Source organism: Malania oleifera, chromosome 9, assembly GCF_029873635.1.
Source record: "Malania oleifera isolate guangnan ecotype guangnan chromosome 9, ASM2987363v1, whole genome shotgun sequence".
Lineage (NCBI taxonomy): Eukaryota > Viridiplantae > Streptophyta > Magnoliopsida > Santalales > Ximeniaceae > Malania > Malania oleifera.
In genome coordinates this window covers 79,468,603-79,487,247 of record NC_080425.1, presented here as the reverse complement: position 1 = coordinate 79,487,247, position 18,645 = coordinate 79,468,603, and the positions used below count along the sequence as shown (strand labels likewise).

Here is an 18,645-nt window from a genome sequence, read left to right as displayed (position 1 = left end):
CATAACCACTCTGAGATAACCTCAATCTCCCTGTAGTTTTGTCCCTACGAATCTCCATCTCAAGAATTTTCTTGGCTGCATCCAGATCTTTCATGTCAAACTCTTTATTCAACAAAGTCTTCAACTGATTTACCTTAGTCATATCTTTTGCATCAATTAGCATGTCATCAACGTAAAATAACTTAAAAATGAGAGAACTATCATCAAGATTATTTACATACACGCAGCAATCATACTCGCACCTCCTGTAGCCTATCCATATCATATAGGAGTCAAAATGTTCGTACCATTGTCTCAGAGACTGTTTCAGCCCGTAAAGTGACTTCTTCAGTTTACAAACCCGCTGCTCCTGTCCGAGTTGACTGAACCCTTCTGGCTGTACCATATAAATCTGCTCCACCAAATCACCATGGAAAAATGCTGTTTTTACGTCCATTTGCTCCAATTGCATATCATAATGCTCCACTAATCCCAACACTACCCTGATGGAAGTGTTCCTGACCACAGGGGAGAAGATTTCATCGTAATCAACCCTTTTCTTTTGTGAGTATCCTTTTGCTACTAATCATGCCTTGAACTTCTCTCATTCCTTTTCTGATATCGCTTCCTTCTTCTTATACATTTACTTGCAACCTATCGTCCTCTTTCGTTCTGGAAGCTCCACCAAATCTCACATCTAATTCTTACGCAATGACTCCATTTCTTCCACCATAGCACCTATCCATCTACTTTTCTCCTAGGTGTGCATTGCCTCTTGAAAAGTAATTGGATCCTTGCAACTGGTAATGAGAGCATAAGACATTAGATCATCAAATCCATACTTAGGCGGTGGCCTCATAGTTTTTCTAGGTCTGTGTATAGTGATACTGTCATTCTGCTGGTTTCTTGAGTTAGAACTCCCTGCATTCTGAATGCTGTCATCATTGCCCTGAGTCTCTAACTCCACCTGCACAACATGCTCATCTCTGCACCAGTTTTCTGGCTCCTGTTTTTCTTCATCTTCATCCTGAGTACGCTTCACTATGACTTTCTCATCGAAAATCACGTCTCTACTGATCACCACCTTGTTTGCCACTGGATCCCACAACTTGAACCCTTTCACACTTTTTTGATACCTTAGAAAAATGTAGCGTCTAGACTTTGTGTTAAGTTTTTATCATTCCTCTCTAGAAATGTGCATATAGGCTGGACAACCGAATGCTCTCAAACCGGAGTAGTCTGCCTCATTATTTGTCCATACCTCCTCTGCAACTTTCTTCTCTAATGATGTCCTTGGTGATCGATTAACCAAGAAACATGTCATTCTCATAGCCTCGGTCCAGAAATTCTTAGCAAGACCTGCATTTAACCTGAGACACCGAACTCCTTCAGCTAGAGTTCGGTTCATCTTTTTTGCCATACCATTTTGTTGTGGTGTCTGGGGAACTGAGAAATGTCTCCGTATGCCATGCTGCTCATAAAACTCCATGAACCTCAAATCAGTGTACTTGGTTCCATTATCTGACCTGAGACATTTATTTCCCCTCCTGATATGGTTTTTCACCTTAGCTTTCCATAATTTAAACTTGACAAACGTCTCTGACTTGTGCCGCATGAAGTACACTTAGGCCTTCTGTGAGTAATCATCAATGAAACTCACGAAGTACATATGTCCACCTTGTGATACTACTCTCACCGGCCTCCAAACATCCAAATGAATGTAGTCAAGAATACCCTCCATCTTGTGAGTAGCTGTTTTGAACTACACCTTGTTCTGTTTTCCAAGAACACAATACTTGTGGAGATTCAGCCTGCATGTTTTAATACCCTTCAAAAGATTCCTCTTATGAAATTCCTTCATCCCATGCTCACCTATATGCCCTAGTCGCATATGCCACAAAACAATATTATCTAACTCAGAATCTACAGCTGCAGTTTCACCTACAACTGTAGTACCCAGCAGTGCATAGATATTTTTCGCTAACTTCAGCCCCTTCATCACCGTTAGAACGCCTTTACACACCTTCATGACCCCACTTTCAGACTTGTAACTAAATCCATTACAATCCAAAGTGCCTAATGAAATTAAACTCTTCCGTAGATCCAGTATGTGTCTTACATCACATAATGTTCTTACAACTCCATTATGCATTTTAATTCTGACATTTCCTATTCTAACTATTTCGCATGAAGCATCATTTCCCATTAGAACTGAACCATAATTAATTGATCAGTAGGTGCTGAATAGAACCATAATTAACTGACCAGTAGGTGCTAAACCATTCATGTGATAAGAACACGCTGAATCTAGGATCAAAGAATATGTAAGGCGATCCGACCCCGATGAAACATAAAGCATATCACCATCACTGCTCCATCTTGATTTTCAGCATTCCCCTTCTTCCTTTTCGGACACTTTAGTTTTATGTGCTGTTTTTTTTTTTTGCACCTAAAACACCGAATATCCTTCTTCTTCTTAAACTGATCGATACTTTTTATAACTCAATCTGCTTCAGAATTTGCTTCTCCCACGTTCCTGGTTACCCTTTACCACAAGCCCTTTACCATGTGAAATTTCATCATTGGCCTTCTTTCTTTGATGAAAACCCAGTAGTGCACTTGTTACCTCTTCCAAGTTCAAGGTTTTTTTACCCAATGTTAGTGTAGTGACCAGATTTTCATACGTGTGAGACTCAGGTAGGGAATTCAATGGCATCAACCCCTTGTCTTCATCTTAGAACTTCACATCAACACACATTAAATCACTTACAGTCTGACTAAATGCATTGATGTGTTGGTTCATATCTGAACCTTCCTCCATCTTAAGCCAATACAACTTCTGCTTAAGATACAATTTGTTTGTTAGAGACTTAGACATATACTGGCTTTCACGTTTTTGCCAAACAGCCGCAGGAGATTCCTCATCCATGATGTGATACAGCACGTCATCGGCCAGATGAAGTCTGATAGTTGCCACAGCCTTCGCTTCCCATTCCTTTCAAATTGTTTCATTCAGGCCTTCTGGTTGACTTCCGTATAAAACCTTCACCATACCTTGCTACACTAATAGATCGTTAACCCTTCTCTTCCATAGTCCGAAGTTTCCCATTCCATCGTACTTAACAACATCAAACTTTGCATAAGAAATTCCAGAAGCCATTACAACAATGCTCTGATACCAATTTGTTGTGAAAATTGAATGCATAGCGGAAACAAATAATCTTTCAACGCAGCAACCAACAGTGAAATCCTCGAGTTATGGTCCCCTTCTTTAACCCATTTAAATCTAACCTTCTGCCTTTAACACAATTCCTCCAGTTGCAAATCCTCAAACTCGTTCTTAGGAAGGCACTCTCTTCAAGGTCAAATCCTCAAAAAACCTCATCTGAATCCCTCCATCCTGTTAATAGAACCTATCACCCGAGGGGTATTAGCCATCCTATTCCTCACATCATCAAACATCTCATTGAATATGAAAATTAAGTTAGAAATATCTTTTTTAAATGCATATTTATGGTATAGACAATGTAGATTAATTTTTTTTTTTCTTTTATCCTGTAAGTAGAATGTTCATGGATAGTATTCTCTATGACCCTGTAAGTATATAATGCTTATATATAGTATTCACTTATAATTAATAATTTTTCTGTGTCATGAATATCGTTTATATTCATTATGACCCTGTAAGTATAGAATGCTTATGGATAGTATTCACTTTCTGTGTTATGAATATCATTTATAAGGGGACAAGTTGTGTATTTGGTAGTCATATTCATTTCACTTTTTTTGGGGAATTATAGAAGCATATTAGTGTTTACTGGATCTCTTTTGTAGGCACTGTGGATTTTGAGATCGTTATCGTTGTAGATGCATTCCTTTCAAATGGATATTTGTAATAGAGTATGCAACTAATACCATATTTGTGTTGTCTTTGAACAAAACTTTCTTCCTGCCCATTGTACCAAAACAGATTGTTGTTTATATGCAAGAGTCGAATCCAACTGCTATGAATGATTATTTATACTAGCACATTTTTAACCATATTCTGAATAAATATTAAAAGAGCTGGTATCTTGGATAATGTTACATATTCTGTTTTTTTTTTTTTGTAATTTTATTTTAATTCTGTAACTCATGCTTTATAATGTTTAACATGGGCTTTGTGACTTTGTCCTTTCCAGCAAGCCTTCTCTTCCACGCCTATTTTTGAGCCATTTGCCATTCCATTGCTGCTTGAAAAACTTTCTTCTTCTTTGCCACTGGCAAAGGTTGGTGACAACTGAATGAAACTGATTTTTGCTATGTTACAATTTTTGAGTTATATTAATTTGTTTTATTGTGTCTGTTTTAAAACGCCCTCCATGACTTCCCCTGCTTCCAGGTTGAATCTTTGAAGTATCTCAGCAGTTGTACATTGAAGTATGGTGCAGAAAGAATGGCGAAACATGCTGAAGCCATTTGGGCTTCATTAAAGAATGCAGTTTATAGCTCAATACAGGATCCTGTTTTTTCCTTTAATTCAGAATCACATGATGGCATGGGTTTTTGGGATAATGAAATTGTAACTGAAGCTCTCATGCTTCTCCAAAAAGTTATGAAGCAAAAACATAATTTGTTCTTAACTTTGGTTGTCAGTGACAAAGACATGAACATGTTCATTAATTCCATGACTAGTTTTAAAAGTTTCCGTGATATTCCATTGCAAAGCAAGCAGCAGTTATATGCAGTTGGTCGCATCCTGTCTGTTTCTGCCAAAGCTTCCATTGCTTCCTGTGGTGGTGTTTTTGGTAGTTTCTTCCCTCGCTTGATGGACTGTCTGGGGTTTTCTATGAAAAATTCATCTGGAGACTGTTCGTCAAATGGCAATTGTATGGTTGCTGAAAGACTTAATGTTGGGGCCCTTTATCTCTGTGTTGAACTCCTTTCTGCATGCAGAGATTTGATCTTGGATTGTGATCTAGCTCCAGAATCTTTCTCTGGACATGATGAATGGCACTCTATGCTTCACAGCTTTTCCAGTTCATTATCTGAAGCCTTTTGTTCTTCTTTGGTAAGAAGTGTAAATGATGAGGATCATGACTTTGATTTTTATGTTAGAGGTAATATTTTTCTTTTGCTATTCAATAGTATTTATTTATAAAAAAGTTTCAAATCCAAATTAATTGTCTTCCCTGAGAAACTTCAACGAGGACAACAACCATAATTCATGTGCAAGTTAGTGTATGTATTCCTTTGAATTTATATGCAAGTTGCAGTATGTGTCTATTCTGTATAGTCCCCAATTTTTAGGATCTTCTGATATAATTGATCTGTTTAAAAAGCAAAAGCTTCCCTTGTCTATCCCTTGGCTGAATTAAAGAGTTTGTGTTAGATATACCCTGTTGTGTACATCATATGTGCTTGTACTCATTAGGCGTGTTTGGTGATTTTAGAGTTTCTTCGCCGCTTCTTAGAAAGATGCCTTTTTGGTACATATCCAATTTCTGTATTTGTTTTACATTTTGTATTTGGCATTGGTACTAGCTCCTGTAGAAGATAAGATAAGGGAGGGATGTCTTAGACAGTTTGGACATCTGCAACATAGGGCAAATAGTGCACAGTGAGGTGTGAGCTAGTTACTATGAGAGACAGTAGAAGGGGTTGGGGTGGACATAAAATAATTTGGAATGAGATAGTAAGGATTTAATAAGCTTGAATTTGTTGGAAGAAATTGCCCATGACCGTGTAACTTGATGAAAAAGGATTCATGTAGCCAACCCCACCTAGTGGGACTTAAGGCTCGGTTTATTGTTGTTGTTTGGCATTGGTACTCCATATTTTCTATTATTTAGCATTGTATCTCTTGTATTTTAGTGATTAATGCATATAAGCATGCCGTAATGTTACTTTGTTGGTACATCATTTCTTTCATTTTTCACTTCATTTGTTGATTGATTGTTAGTCATGTTATTTTGCATATTATGACTAATATTAGTTTGTTCCAACTAAAATGATTTCTTTCTCTTTTTCCCCCCCTCTGTTATTGTTTGCAGTAAGGGGTTTGCAGATTATGGCTTCATTCCCTGGAGGTTTTTTGCCCATATCAAAGTCCATATTCGAAAATATTTTGATGATTTTGATATCAATTATCACTGTGGATAACAACAGCACATTGCTATGGAAATTGGCTTTGAAGGCAGTAGTCCAAACTGGCTCATTTATTGATAAATATAATGAGTCAGACAAGGCGTTAAGCTATATGAGTATTGTTGTTGAGAAGATTGTTTCTTTAATTACTGTTGATGATTTTATCCTTCCTTTTCACCTTAAATTAGAAGCGCTTTCTGAAGTTGGTACAAGTGGGTTGAAATTCATTCCGAGAGTTATTGAAGGGTTGGAAGAAGCTATATCTGCCAATTTTTCTGTGGTTTATGTATGTCTGACACATAATTTTCCTATTTGGTAAACTACGACATCTTTTCATTTAGTAATTCATGAGATGTCCTCATTGAAAGTAGTTTGTGATACAGTTTCTTAAATGTGGTACATAGGTGTAGGTGTGGCTGACATGTTATTAGCCTAAGGCGAGGTGTCCTTTTACAACATGTGAACCTATTCATCAAGGTTTATACCTTTGGTCTAGGAACTGGGCCCAAAAGAGGCACACCTGGTGCATATTGTCTATATTTTGTTCTGTTTCCTGGCTCAGCAAATTTTAGCGGAATCAACAGCTTGTTACATGAAGGAAAATACCTCTCATTTGAATTGAGTAGCCATACTTAAGATCAAAAAATAAAAAGTCAGTGCTCGCTTGCAAGAACAAAACTAGAAAGTTTTAGGATAATTTGACTCTCTTGCCTCCAGTTTTTGGCACAGTTCCTCAAATAAAGTTTTCAGAAAACTAAATTGGCATAGAACTGTTAGAAATTAAAATATCAGGAAAATTTCTTAAGGCTTTGGTCCAACTCTTGTCCAATATAAATGGTTTCAAACTTATACAAATTCTGGAATTCACCAACCCTACATTGACTCATTTGAATTTGATTTGAACATTTCCAAAATACTTCTAAACTATGAAATTAAGCTAAATAAGCAAGTAAATTTTGTTTCAATCCTAGAGAATGTATAATTAATTCCAACTCAAGTGCATAATTTTGGACACCGTCTATCATTGTGCATTGACTTAATTGATCATGCCTGCTAGAGCTTAAAGTTGTTGAGATCACCTGTACCATTTATGTAAGTGTTAGAGCCAACTTATTTTCTGGTTTAAAGTTTTTTTTTTTTTTAAGCATCTTCTGCTTATTTAATAAATGTGCATCTAAGCGTCACTGGGCAACCCCTCACATTGCCCCTAGGTCCCAAGTACCCTTTCCCCTTGTGTGCCTTGTGCTTTTAACAACTATAGTTGATGATTTGGCATCATTGAGCCTTATGTTGCTAGCTTATTTGAAGAGGTGAACCTTGGTTTTGTGGATTCATTTTGTGTATAGAATTTATTAAGAAACTCAGTCCAAGAAAGGTGTGTTGCACTGAGGACATAGCATGAGTTCTTTACTCCTGTCATTTTGTAAATTTTATTTTCTCAGTCAATTATTTAAAAAGTTGAAATGCCTTTTCGATATATGGTATTTTGAACATCACACGCTCTCTGTGTAGGTCAATGGAAATTTGATGCCTGTTGGAATCACAATTCAGCTTTTGGAGTGTTACTCCAATAAAATGCTTCCATAGTATGTACTTCTAATTAGATTATTTCTCTGTTCTTTTCAATTAATTATGGCAAATTCTGATTGCAAATGATCTGTTCCTGTTCGATTGTGTGCTACACTTGCGTAAAAGAGTGCAATGACGGTCTGGTTGAGCTACCATTATAAGTGACTATATGCTGCTGCATTCATTCTCCACGTCAAACTTACTTTATTAGCACAGCTATCTTTGGGGTTTAAAAGAAATTCTAATGTTGGTACATGAGATTTAGTTCACATTAAAGGTGGCTTGATGTTATTAATCTGGAAGCTCTCTATGTTCAATGCAACATATGACTACATTACTATTAGCTCAATTGCTCTTAAATGGTAGATGCAGAAAATAAGGCCTCTGTATCATTTGATGCTTCTAGTCGATTTTTCATGTGTGTTGATCATGGTTAAGAGCACTTATAAACCATTATTATGGTATTTGTTTAATCCTGGTACGTTTTCCCTTACAAAAATTGGATTTGAATATAAAAAACACTCCATCCATGCCAACCCCCTCTAGGTCAAAGCTTCGGAATAATGTGGAATTGTGAATGCTCCGAGAGGAACAAATTCTTTAACAAGATTAGGATTTTATGTTCAATTTCAATTTGGAAGGTAAGCCAAAGAAAAGGGGAGAATATTTTATTTTCTTGTATGGCTACAGTATTAGTACATTTTTCTTGTATATTTTTTCTTGCAACGTAAGCCACAAAATGCACCTGTGGGGCAGTAGAAGAGGTAGGGGTAGACCGAAAATAATTTGGGAGGAGATAGTGATTAAGGATTTAATATCCTTGAATTTATTAAAAGAAATGGTCCATGATCGCATAAATTGGCGGAAAGAGATTCATATAGCTGACCCCACCTAGTGGGACTAAGGCTTGGTTTTGTTTTTTTTGTTGTTGTTATTTTTTCTTTAATATTTCTTGTATGGCTAGAGAATTAATAATCTATGCCTGCAATGCAGCATTTTTTTCTTGTTATTTTATGTTGCAAAAAATTTCAGCATTTAATAAGGTTAAATTTCGGATTTATCAAAATAAAGGAATGGATCATGTTAGTTTTTGCTGACAACTCAATGTGAAATCCTTATTTGCATGTATTCAGTTTGCACAAAATTGGTGGATTTGAGGAAAGCCTGCTACGCTTTGCTGTTAATATTTGGAATCAGATTGAAAATAGCATGCCTTCTGGTGCTAGTGTACAGGCAAAGGTGAGTGCAGCTTGCTTTCTTCATTTTTGGCCTAGGAAAATTTTCAATTCGCTTGATTTGTTTCTTTTCTCGTTATTAGCAGTTTCTAATTTTTATTTCAGGAACTTCTTGATGCAATGATGACGGCAATGAAACTTGCTGTTGGGAGTTGCTCAGAGAAAAGTCAGACCAACATCATCGAAAAAGCTTATAGTGTGGTTTCATCAAGTTCTTTCCTATTGAAGGAATCCATGATGGTTGCAGCCACCAATCCTGTTGAGATGATTGCTCAAGATTTAGACAGTTTTTCATGTAGAGATGAATGGCTTACTTCATTGTTTGCATCAGTAATTATAGCACTTCGTCCTGAAACCAACATTTTAAATTTAAGAGCAATATTGAATTTATTCATGTCAGCACTCCTCAGGGGTCATGTTCCAGCAGCTCAGGCATTGGGTTCTGTACTCAACAAATTGCCCATAAAAGTGAACGGAGCATATATTCAGGGCGATGGTTCTTTGGAAGAAGCATTGGATATAATCTTCAGCACAAGGTTTTGGAATTTCCTTGAGAATATTTCTTTAAGGAGATGTACTGTCATTGATGAGCATAGTGACATTACCAAGTGCACTATTGTAAATGGTAAATTTCTTGAAATTCACGCCATTGCTGGACTAGCATGGATGGGTAAAGGTTTGCTTATGCGGGGTCATCAAAAGGTCAAAGATATAACTATGATTTTGATGGGGTGCCTGCTGTCAAATGGTGAAGAGGGTGCCTTGCCACTGAAGCAGGGTTCATTGGATGACAGTTGTGAGCATGATTTGCCATATTCTATGATGAAATCTGCATCAGATGCATTTCATATTCTTATGAGTGACTCTGAAGTTTGTTTGAACAGAAAATTTCATGCAACTACACGGCCCCTCTATAAGCAACGATTTTTCTCTACTATGATGCCTGTTCTCCTATCTTCAATAGTGAAATCTGATTCATCAATCACAAGGTATTTTGCATAATGTTCTTGGGTTTTCTTGCTGCTTTTCTGTTTTACTTCTCTACTAGGTTTTGTGTGATAATTGCAAATCATTTTAGGTTATGTTGGGAGCATGGATTTCTTTTTCAGTCCTTGGATTTGGATTTGTATTGGTTTGAATATAACTATATAAAATTTTGTATTGCATTCTGTCCAAGTTCATATAAATCCAAATCCAAGAAATCTATGCTCCCAAAAAGGCTATGTTTTAATATCTGTCTCATTTTTCTTATTGCAAACTTTTTAAATTGAATGTATAATTATTGCACAAACTGAGAATAATATCATTGATGTTTATTCTGAATACAATTGAATTACCATAGGGGGGTGGGTGGCTTAGAGGTAAGTACTTACTATGAACCCTGTCTATAATTTTTTGAAAAATCCATTGCAGAATGAAAGAATTTGGATAAATATGAGGGATTATTCTTCTGTTGAAAATTCATTTTGAAGATTTGGGCTAAAATGGTTAGGACCAATCCCCTAGTAAAAACTAGGGTTAATAATGCCCACATCCCTAAATTAAAAAAGAGAAGATTAGTGGAAAAGTTTAGGGGGAAAAAAGGGACTTGCTTATGGATTTTATTGACCTAGAGAAAGCCTATGACAGAGTATCTAGGCAAGTTCTTTGGTGGATTTAAAAAAAGAAGTGTCTTGTAGATATACTAAGATCATTAGGGATATGTATGATAGAGTAACAACTATTATTAGGATTGTAGGAGGAGATTCTAGAGAATTTCCAATCATAATAGGTGGACATCAAGGTTCTACTTTGAGCCCTTATCATTTAGTTTTAGTGATTGATGAACTTGCTAGGAATATCCAAAACGAGATCCTTTAATGTATGTTGTTTGCAGATGATAATGTCTTGATTGATGAGTGGAGTGGAGTCTTAGAACTATGGAGAACTGCTTTAAAGTCTAAAGATTTTAGGATAAGTAGGAATAAGATAAAATATATGAAATATAATTTCCGTAACATAAGGAGTATTGGAGATAAGATTAAACTTGATAATCAAGAAATTAGTAGGACTAGTAATTCGATATCTTGCATCTATTATGCGAGTAGGAGAAATGGAAGAGGATGTAATACCTATAGTCAAAGCAGGATGGGTAAAAGGGAGGAGTGCATCATAGTTGTTGTGTGATTGTAGAATATCTTTAAAATTAAAAGAAAGTTCTATAGGATGACTATAAGGCCAGCCATGGTTTATGGATTACAATGTTGGGCAACTAAGAAACATGTACAAAAAGTAAAAGTTGCTGAAATGTGAATGTTAAGGTGGGTGGTTGATATAACATAAAAGATAAATTGGGGAATGAACATATTTGCAATAAGCTAGGCATAGCACTGGTCGAAGACAAAATAAGGGAGGGGTCGCGACTTAGATGATTTGGGCAATTTGAAAGGCAGACCAAGCAGTGCACCTGCAAGGGGGAGTGAGTGAGTTATTGTTTTCCGTGTACAAGGGGTAGCGATAAAACCTAAAATAACCTGGAGTGAGTTAACGAGAAAGGACTTAAAAGCTCTTAAGCTAGAGGAGAAAAATTCCCTTAATTGAGTGGATTGGCAGAAGTAGACCTAGCAACAACAACAACAAAACAACAACAAAAAAACCACGCCTTAAGTCCCACTAGGTGGGGTCAGAAGTATACCTAACAAAGTGGATTAAATTATTTAATCCATGGTGGACTAGATAGATTATTGAGTATGCAAATTACAATCCTTTTCCAATTCAATGAAGTTGTGTTTCAGTTCAGATAATTTGTGGCAGTCGGCGGATGTTGGATAATCTTTCATTCCTAGTAATAAATTTTTTATTTGGTCGATAACTTATTTCATATCATAATAATTAAAATTGTGTTTGAATTTATAATTTGGTATGTTGTAAATCATTATTAAATAGAAAACACAACTTCTTAAAGCTACAATAAAAAATCTAAAATCCATCTTATTTTAACTAGAAAAAATAAATTTTCTTAAAATATTACTTTTAAGAAATTTACAAAAACTCACAATTAGAAATGTAATTTTCCATATAAATTTAATTATGAAAAGCATAACTATTAAGAAACCTGTGGTGTTTCGTTTCGTCACTTCTTAGCAGTCCACCATAAACTTGGCAAAGCGCATTGGGTTGGAAAATCTGAGGCAGATTAGACGAATAATCAGATGGCCAAATTGCAATCCATATCCAATTCATTTAGAATCAGATACGAGTTGATTTGAGTGGATTGGATTCGGTCTAAATTAAAGAATTTTTTTCTATTTTGTCAGGTATGCCTAGAAGGTTAGAACAAGCCACTTCTAAGTTATTTTAGTAAGAACTTTATTAACCTATCATTTGTAGGACCATAGCATCATAATGACAATCTAGTACTAGGAACTCTAATATAAGCCACTACCTCTAATAGTAACATCAAAGTGATAGGAATCCTTATGGACCAGCTCTCCTCAAGGTCAAGTATAGGAGACTTGCCCTGTGATCATCATCCCAATCTTGCATAATTTTATTCAATGAAAAATAACATAAGGACATGAGGTCACTTTATTGTTTTTAGGAAAAAATGAGAAAAAATCGTTGTTGATTGTAATACTTGAAAAGGCATTCTAAGTAAGATTAGGGGTCTGGAAGTTAATTACAAATTCAGGTGGTCAACAAAACATACAGAAGGCCTATTAAGCATTCAATTTATCTTTTTTATTTTTTTTAAAACAATTTTTCCTCAGTGTTTTCTTTGAAAAATTAGTAATTATTAGAACAGAAATAATAGCACAGCATCGAGGATGATTCCACTCATAAATAACAAAATACAAAAGAAATGTATTACAATGAAACAATTAATGTATCAAAATGTCCAATTGCTCCGAATTAGACACAAAGGAACTCCAGAAAAAGCACCATGGTGCCCAAAGCAAGTAAAGAGGGAGAGCCTTGTCTGCAAAGATCCTTCGGTTCCATTCTAGCCAATTGCACCATAACATAGCAAATAGAGCACAATGCTTTAAAGTTCTAGTCTTTCCAAAACCCGAAACCACAAAACATTGGAAAAAATAACACCTCCACTATATTTGGGCAGACCCAGCACTCCATCATTGTTAAAAGGAAGATTCCACCACCTTCGAACATAGGGACGATGTGAAAAAGATGGGTAATGATCTCACTACTCTGCTAGCAAATAACAGACTTATGAGGCAATAAAGCCTTATTAGCTCTCTGTTTGTGCAAACAATCATTGATGTTCATTGTATTCAAGATAGGAATAGAAGGATTTGCAGAAAAAGGAAGAAGACCATAATCTCCTATCCAGGAAGAGAGGAACCGACAAGAATCAAGAATGGAGATCAAAGAAGTAAATTTCTCTGCATCCTCATCATTAAGATTGCAAAAGACGAAGATTCAAATTAGTATAAGAACCATCCCAGCTATGTAAGTTAATAATAGGAGCATCATGCTAATAGAAATGCATCATGAACAGGAGTGTCCCCTATCCATAAATAATTAATTTAAATCTTTAAGAAACTTAAGCATTCAATTTAAGCAACATGCACATCTAATATAATAAATACCATCAACAAACAATTTTCATAATTATCAAGCATCAAAATACACGCTAATATAAAAGGAATGCCTCTATGCAAGCTTGATTCCATCATTGCACAATGTCTTGTTTCCTAAGGTTATGTGAAAATCTTGAGTGAGTAAACCATGGGTAAAATAATAATAAAAAAGAAACAATTTATTTACCATCATTTGATTGAAAACAAATTGAAGGTAAATTATTAATTGAAAACACACAAAATCAATATGGCTATAGGTTTGCCCTAAAATCCCAAGTTGTCTGCTTTATCCCCTTCTTGAATGTGAAATCAAATCCTTAATAGTTCAATCTAAGAAAAAGGTGCCAAAATCACTAAAAAGAAAGCATGCACATTAATAAAAAAGGCATGTCCACATCACCCAAATCATTCAATCATACATCAATTCTCAAATCATTTAATAAATAATCTGATCGTGAACAAAAGATATAAGGAAGTCATGATTGCATCATAACAGTCACCACAATGAGCCGTAGGCATGCTCCTACCCATTGTCCATATGAATTAAAACCCCAATTAGTCTCTTGCGTGAAAAAAAAAAAAAAAAAACAGGATCAAGATAACATTGAGCTTTTAAAGAGATACAAACTTTTTCTTTTATGAACCAGGTATGCAGAGCTTCGTTTCTATAGGACTATTGCACTTCTCACAATAGCACTCATTCTTTCCCTATATTTTTTATGCCATCAGGTGCCCACCCCTATGGTTAGGGCTTCACCTTCAAGGCCAAGGAGGCCATCCAAGGGTTCGTAATTTTCCAAAAATCAATCAATGGTTGAAAAGAAGGCTTTCATAAACATTGGGAACCATCTTTTGGGTGGGGAGGATATCACTTCAAAGTGCTGAGAAAGAAGGAAAAGGAGGTGACTGGCTTTGTCTTTTACTTGAGCAGTGTGCAAGGGTGGCACTGCGTTGCTTTGATCTCGATTTTTTCTTGTTAGATTTTCTAACAGGCTGCCCTGTTTTTATTTATTTATTATTAATTTTTTAAATACGAAAACCTCAAATTTGACTAAAATCCATCTATTTCTTACCTTTAGGCGTAAAATACTGTTGTAAGATCCAATTAATTACAAATTTTGTTTTCCATAGTTGGGCTTAAAATTATGCAAACAGATTTTGGGCTTCAAAAGGATCCTCTTTTTGAGTGTTCACATGCCTGGCACCAGTAAAACATGGAGATTGGAAATAGATCGAAGAGGGTGTGGGTCAAGCCATCAAAGTGTGGTGTCCAGTGCCAACAAATGCCTTTCATGAGAAACACCCCAATATTGAATAGACAGCCTATTTTGATGACAATGATGCATGGTATGGACTAATGATGGGTGCATTTGAGTGATGGATGTTATCAATGTTGATGATGATGGAAAAACTTCTATGCTTGATGTTCCATGCAAAAGATGCTCAACTCATGGTCAGAAGATGGCTCTAGGTCATAGTGAGCTTTGAGCTCAAGATTTGCTTAGAAGTGAGGTCGGGTCATGGCCTGGATGGGCTCAGGTCCGAGGAATGTTATAAGGGAAAGATTGACTCAAGGCAGAATGAGGATGAGCTACGGGGTTGCTCAAGGTCTTGGTCAGCTCAAGACAAGAGGAGGTTCAGGGTTAGGGTGAACTCATGGTTAGAAGATGGCTCTAGGTCATTGTGAGCTTTGAGATCAAGATTTGCTTAGAAGTGAGGTCGGGTCATGGCCTGGACGGGCTCAGGTATGAGGAATGTTATAGGGGCAAGATTGACTCAAGGTAGAATGAGGATGAGCTGCGGGCTTGCTCAAGACCTTGGTCAGCTCAAGACAAGAGGAGGTTTAGGGTTAGGGTGAACTTGGGGTTTGGGGTTGGACATAGAGCCTTGTTACTTTGCTGGTGTTAAAATCTACTAGTGGTTCTTGTTAAATGGGAAGGATGGAACCTTGTTAACACCATAATGTCCAATTCTCATATGGGACAAAAGAGTGACATAATTTTCTGATTGTTTGTATCCTTGTCAAAATGGATAGGATCTTGCTATTCCTCTTTGGCTAGTGATCATTATATGGGATCTTTTTGACTAGTGATTGTTATATGGAATGGTTGGGGTCCTTTTATTACTATTTGGCTAGAAACCCTTTTGGAGATTGAAAGAAGGATATAACATTGTTACTATGTTTGTGTCCCAACTTCAGCTAGCAGTTCTCGTCTTGTTATTACCTTGGCATCGAAGTGTGGAGTAGTTGTTCTCAGATGGAATAAAAAGACGTCATTGTAGAATGTTTTAGTGAGTCAGCAAAGGTGAGTGTTACATATGAAAAGTGGTGGTGAAAGTTGCTGAGACTCATGCAAGGGTGTGAGTTTGGGGCTTTAAATCTTTCTTTCTTTGTGCAAGCTTGGGGCTAAAAAATTTCTTTCTTTCTGCCTAAGCTCGGGGCTTGAAATCCTTTTCTCTTTTGCATTAGCTCTAGGCTCAAAATTCCATTTTCTTTTTGTATGAGTTTGGGGTCCCTTTTCTCTTTTATTTTTAATTTTTACAAAAGGTAGACTTAGAGATCAAGTGATCTGGTGGGCATCATTTGTTCTTGCCTTTCAATTGTGGATTTTTTTTTTTGATCTGAAAATTATAATTATAAGACCAAATGGATGTGTACAGTATCATTGGGCATACCCAGGAAGGGGAGAACAAACTCCCAGACAAGCACCTGCAAAGCAGTACAATCAGAAAGCCACACAAGGCTCAGATCAACTACAACTCAATACATCAAAAACCTGGGCATACCCAGGGGCCAAGGCCAGGTTAACAAACATTCATCAACTCTGTCAACTGAAGGATAAGTAACCCACCAAAGGATACAATCAAAAACCTGGGCATCCCAGGGATCAAGGAACATCCAAATAGGGAAATTTATCATAAACAAATCTATAAACATGGGTTTGGACAACTTTGATGATGGTCTCTGGCTGGGTTGCAATTCCCTCATACTTTCTCTTGCTCCTAACTTGCCAAGGCAGTAAACCATGATGGCCAGGCATGCCTTCTTAGCAACAACCTGAACTCCTGTGCCCTTGGCCTCTTTGTGGAAATTTGATTCTCTTTCCTCTTGTCTTTTTTTTTTTTTCCCCTTTCTTCACATTCCCCCCCTTCCTTTTCTTCTTCTATCTCCTTTGGATAGGCTTCTTGCACTGATCCAAGATTTTTACGATTGATTGTGCATTATTATTATTATTATTATTAATTTTTTTTTTTTTTGGTATTTGAATGCATGGTCTTCTTTGTCTTGATTAAAATTTATGTAGTCTATAATCATCTTTGAATGGTTCATGCAGTGGTCCCATAATCTTTGACGAGCAATTTTGAAGAAATTGAACTGATTAGGAAAGCTAGCTTGAAATATGATAAAAAAAAAAATGGCAATATTGATTGATTTTATCTACTTTCCTTTTTTCTTAAAAATAAATTGGTGGTTCCAATTTGGCATTTGCTTGAGTGGGCTTTTGTACTGTGATATGAAAATAACAAGGCTTGAGGGTGCGAGCATGAGAGAAGGGTTTGAAAGGGTTGAGCAAATGTGGGAGTTAAAAAATTAGTACACAATTGCTCCAGTATTTCAATAATTAGACAGCGTCATAGCACAATCAAGCCATGAATATGCAGGGCCCAACAAGGGTTGCATCTGAACTGAAAATAGCAAAGAAGCCCTAAACAACTCTTAAACCAGATGAAGTTTCTATTCTAAGAACCAACTAGGAAAATATAGAGGAATAAGAGTCTTAAATCCAAGTCAGGTCTATCAGGAGAGAAGAGGTTTAATGCTCTGATGCCATGTGAACATGAGAAATCCAACTTGATCATCTGAATAATGTTATATTAGGGTTGGGGGAATGAGTAGAGAAAAGAGAGAAGATGAGGGAAAATTTCAGCTGGCAGACTTGCAAATTCTTTAAATATAATTTTTAGGGTACAAATACCCTACGCTATAAATTATAATGCTGCCGCTCTTAACATAATTGTGTATGTGTTAATTTCGACTCACCACCCACCTACCTCTGCACATTGAAATGCATAATACGCGATCAGACTAATTTTTGAGCTCTGATTATTTTTAAAACTGTTATACAATTCCAGATTGATGCTGTATCGGGCTTTTGGGCATGTTGTTTCTGATGCTCCGCTCACTGCTATCTTGGCTGAAGCCAATAAGGTAATTTAATAAAAGCTAAAAAATTTCCATTAATCAGTTATATGTCATTCTTGAGTTAGTGGAGCAAATATTATTGCAGTAGATCACATCTTTGTTTTTGCAGATTGTTCCCGTTCTACTGGATAGCTTAACCAAGTTGAGCAAGGATTTTCTTAACAAGGATCTGATTTATAGTCTCTTGCTAGTCTTGTCGGGTGTATTGACAGATAAAAATGGTAAGTTATGGTGCATTTGCATATATATAAAATATTTTCTGGAAATTCTATACTTTCACATAAACTTCTGCTTCTTGAAATTTTAATGGAAAAATCATGTCTGTTTTATAGTTGTTTATGTTGCAAATTTATATTTATAGCTCGACTTCATGACCATTTAGAGCATCCATCATGACTGAAGATGTTCATGGGAGAAGACTTGGTTATTCCCTGTTCAGAAGGGTGGCATTTTTCTCTTGTGATGGTGGAAATTGGTATCTCTTAAATTGAGAGCCTAGAAATTTTGGTCAAAATCAAAATTCTCACTAGCATGATGATGTGGCTTTATTTGGAGTGTGTTTGGAATGGTTCCTAGGCAGTGGTGTTTCCCAGTATGTGGTCTGAGTTACATGCATAAAATTTTTAAAATTTTATGCTGATCAAATGATTTTACAATTTTTTGGAGCAACTCTTTTTGTGTGGTTGATTATTGTGCTCGGGAGAAATCTTTATCTATTATGATTATCTTCTCCCATGATATGTCCTTGCTGGGATATATTTTATTGTAATTTTTTGGTTATGGGAAATTTATTCTGGTTTAAGAGAGTGGTGCATTATGGATCTTGACAATTGCAGTCAAACTCTGTGCAAGTGAATCTTAAGAATTCTCCCTTTTAACTGTTTTCAAGATGGAGGGAAGTGTTCTTGCATCTTCCCTTTACAGCCAAGCCACATCCATGAGATCTTTTGGA

The 18,645-nt window shown here is 36.2% G+C and overlaps 1 protein-coding gene across 2 annotated transcripts in view; it reads left to right on the top strand.

Annotated features, from left to right (window-relative positions):
- The window catches only part of LOC131164692 (MMS19 nucleotide excision repair protein homolog), a 75,764-nt gene that overhangs the window by 41,551 nt on the left and 15,568 nt on the right, over window positions 1-18,645 (top strand). For both annotated transcript variants that reach the window (XM_058122082.1, XM_058122083.1), the window contains exons 9-16: window positions 4,161-4,247; window positions 4,361-5,078; window positions 6,012-6,391; window positions 7,618-7,691; window positions 8,808-8,913; window positions 9,015-9,898; window positions 17,624-17,699; window positions 17,803-17,914. In XM_058122082.1, the coding sequence (XP_057978065.1) occupies window positions 4,161-4,247; window positions 4,361-5,078; window positions 6,012-6,391; window positions 7,618-7,691; window positions 8,808-8,913; window positions 9,015-9,898; window positions 17,624-17,699; window positions 17,803-17,914 (2,437 nt within the window). The remainder of the gene's footprint in view (window positions 1-4,160; window positions 4,248-4,360; window positions 5,079-6,011; window positions 6,392-7,617; window positions 7,692-8,807; window positions 8,914-9,014; window positions 9,899-17,623; window positions 17,700-17,802; window positions 17,915-18,645) is intronic.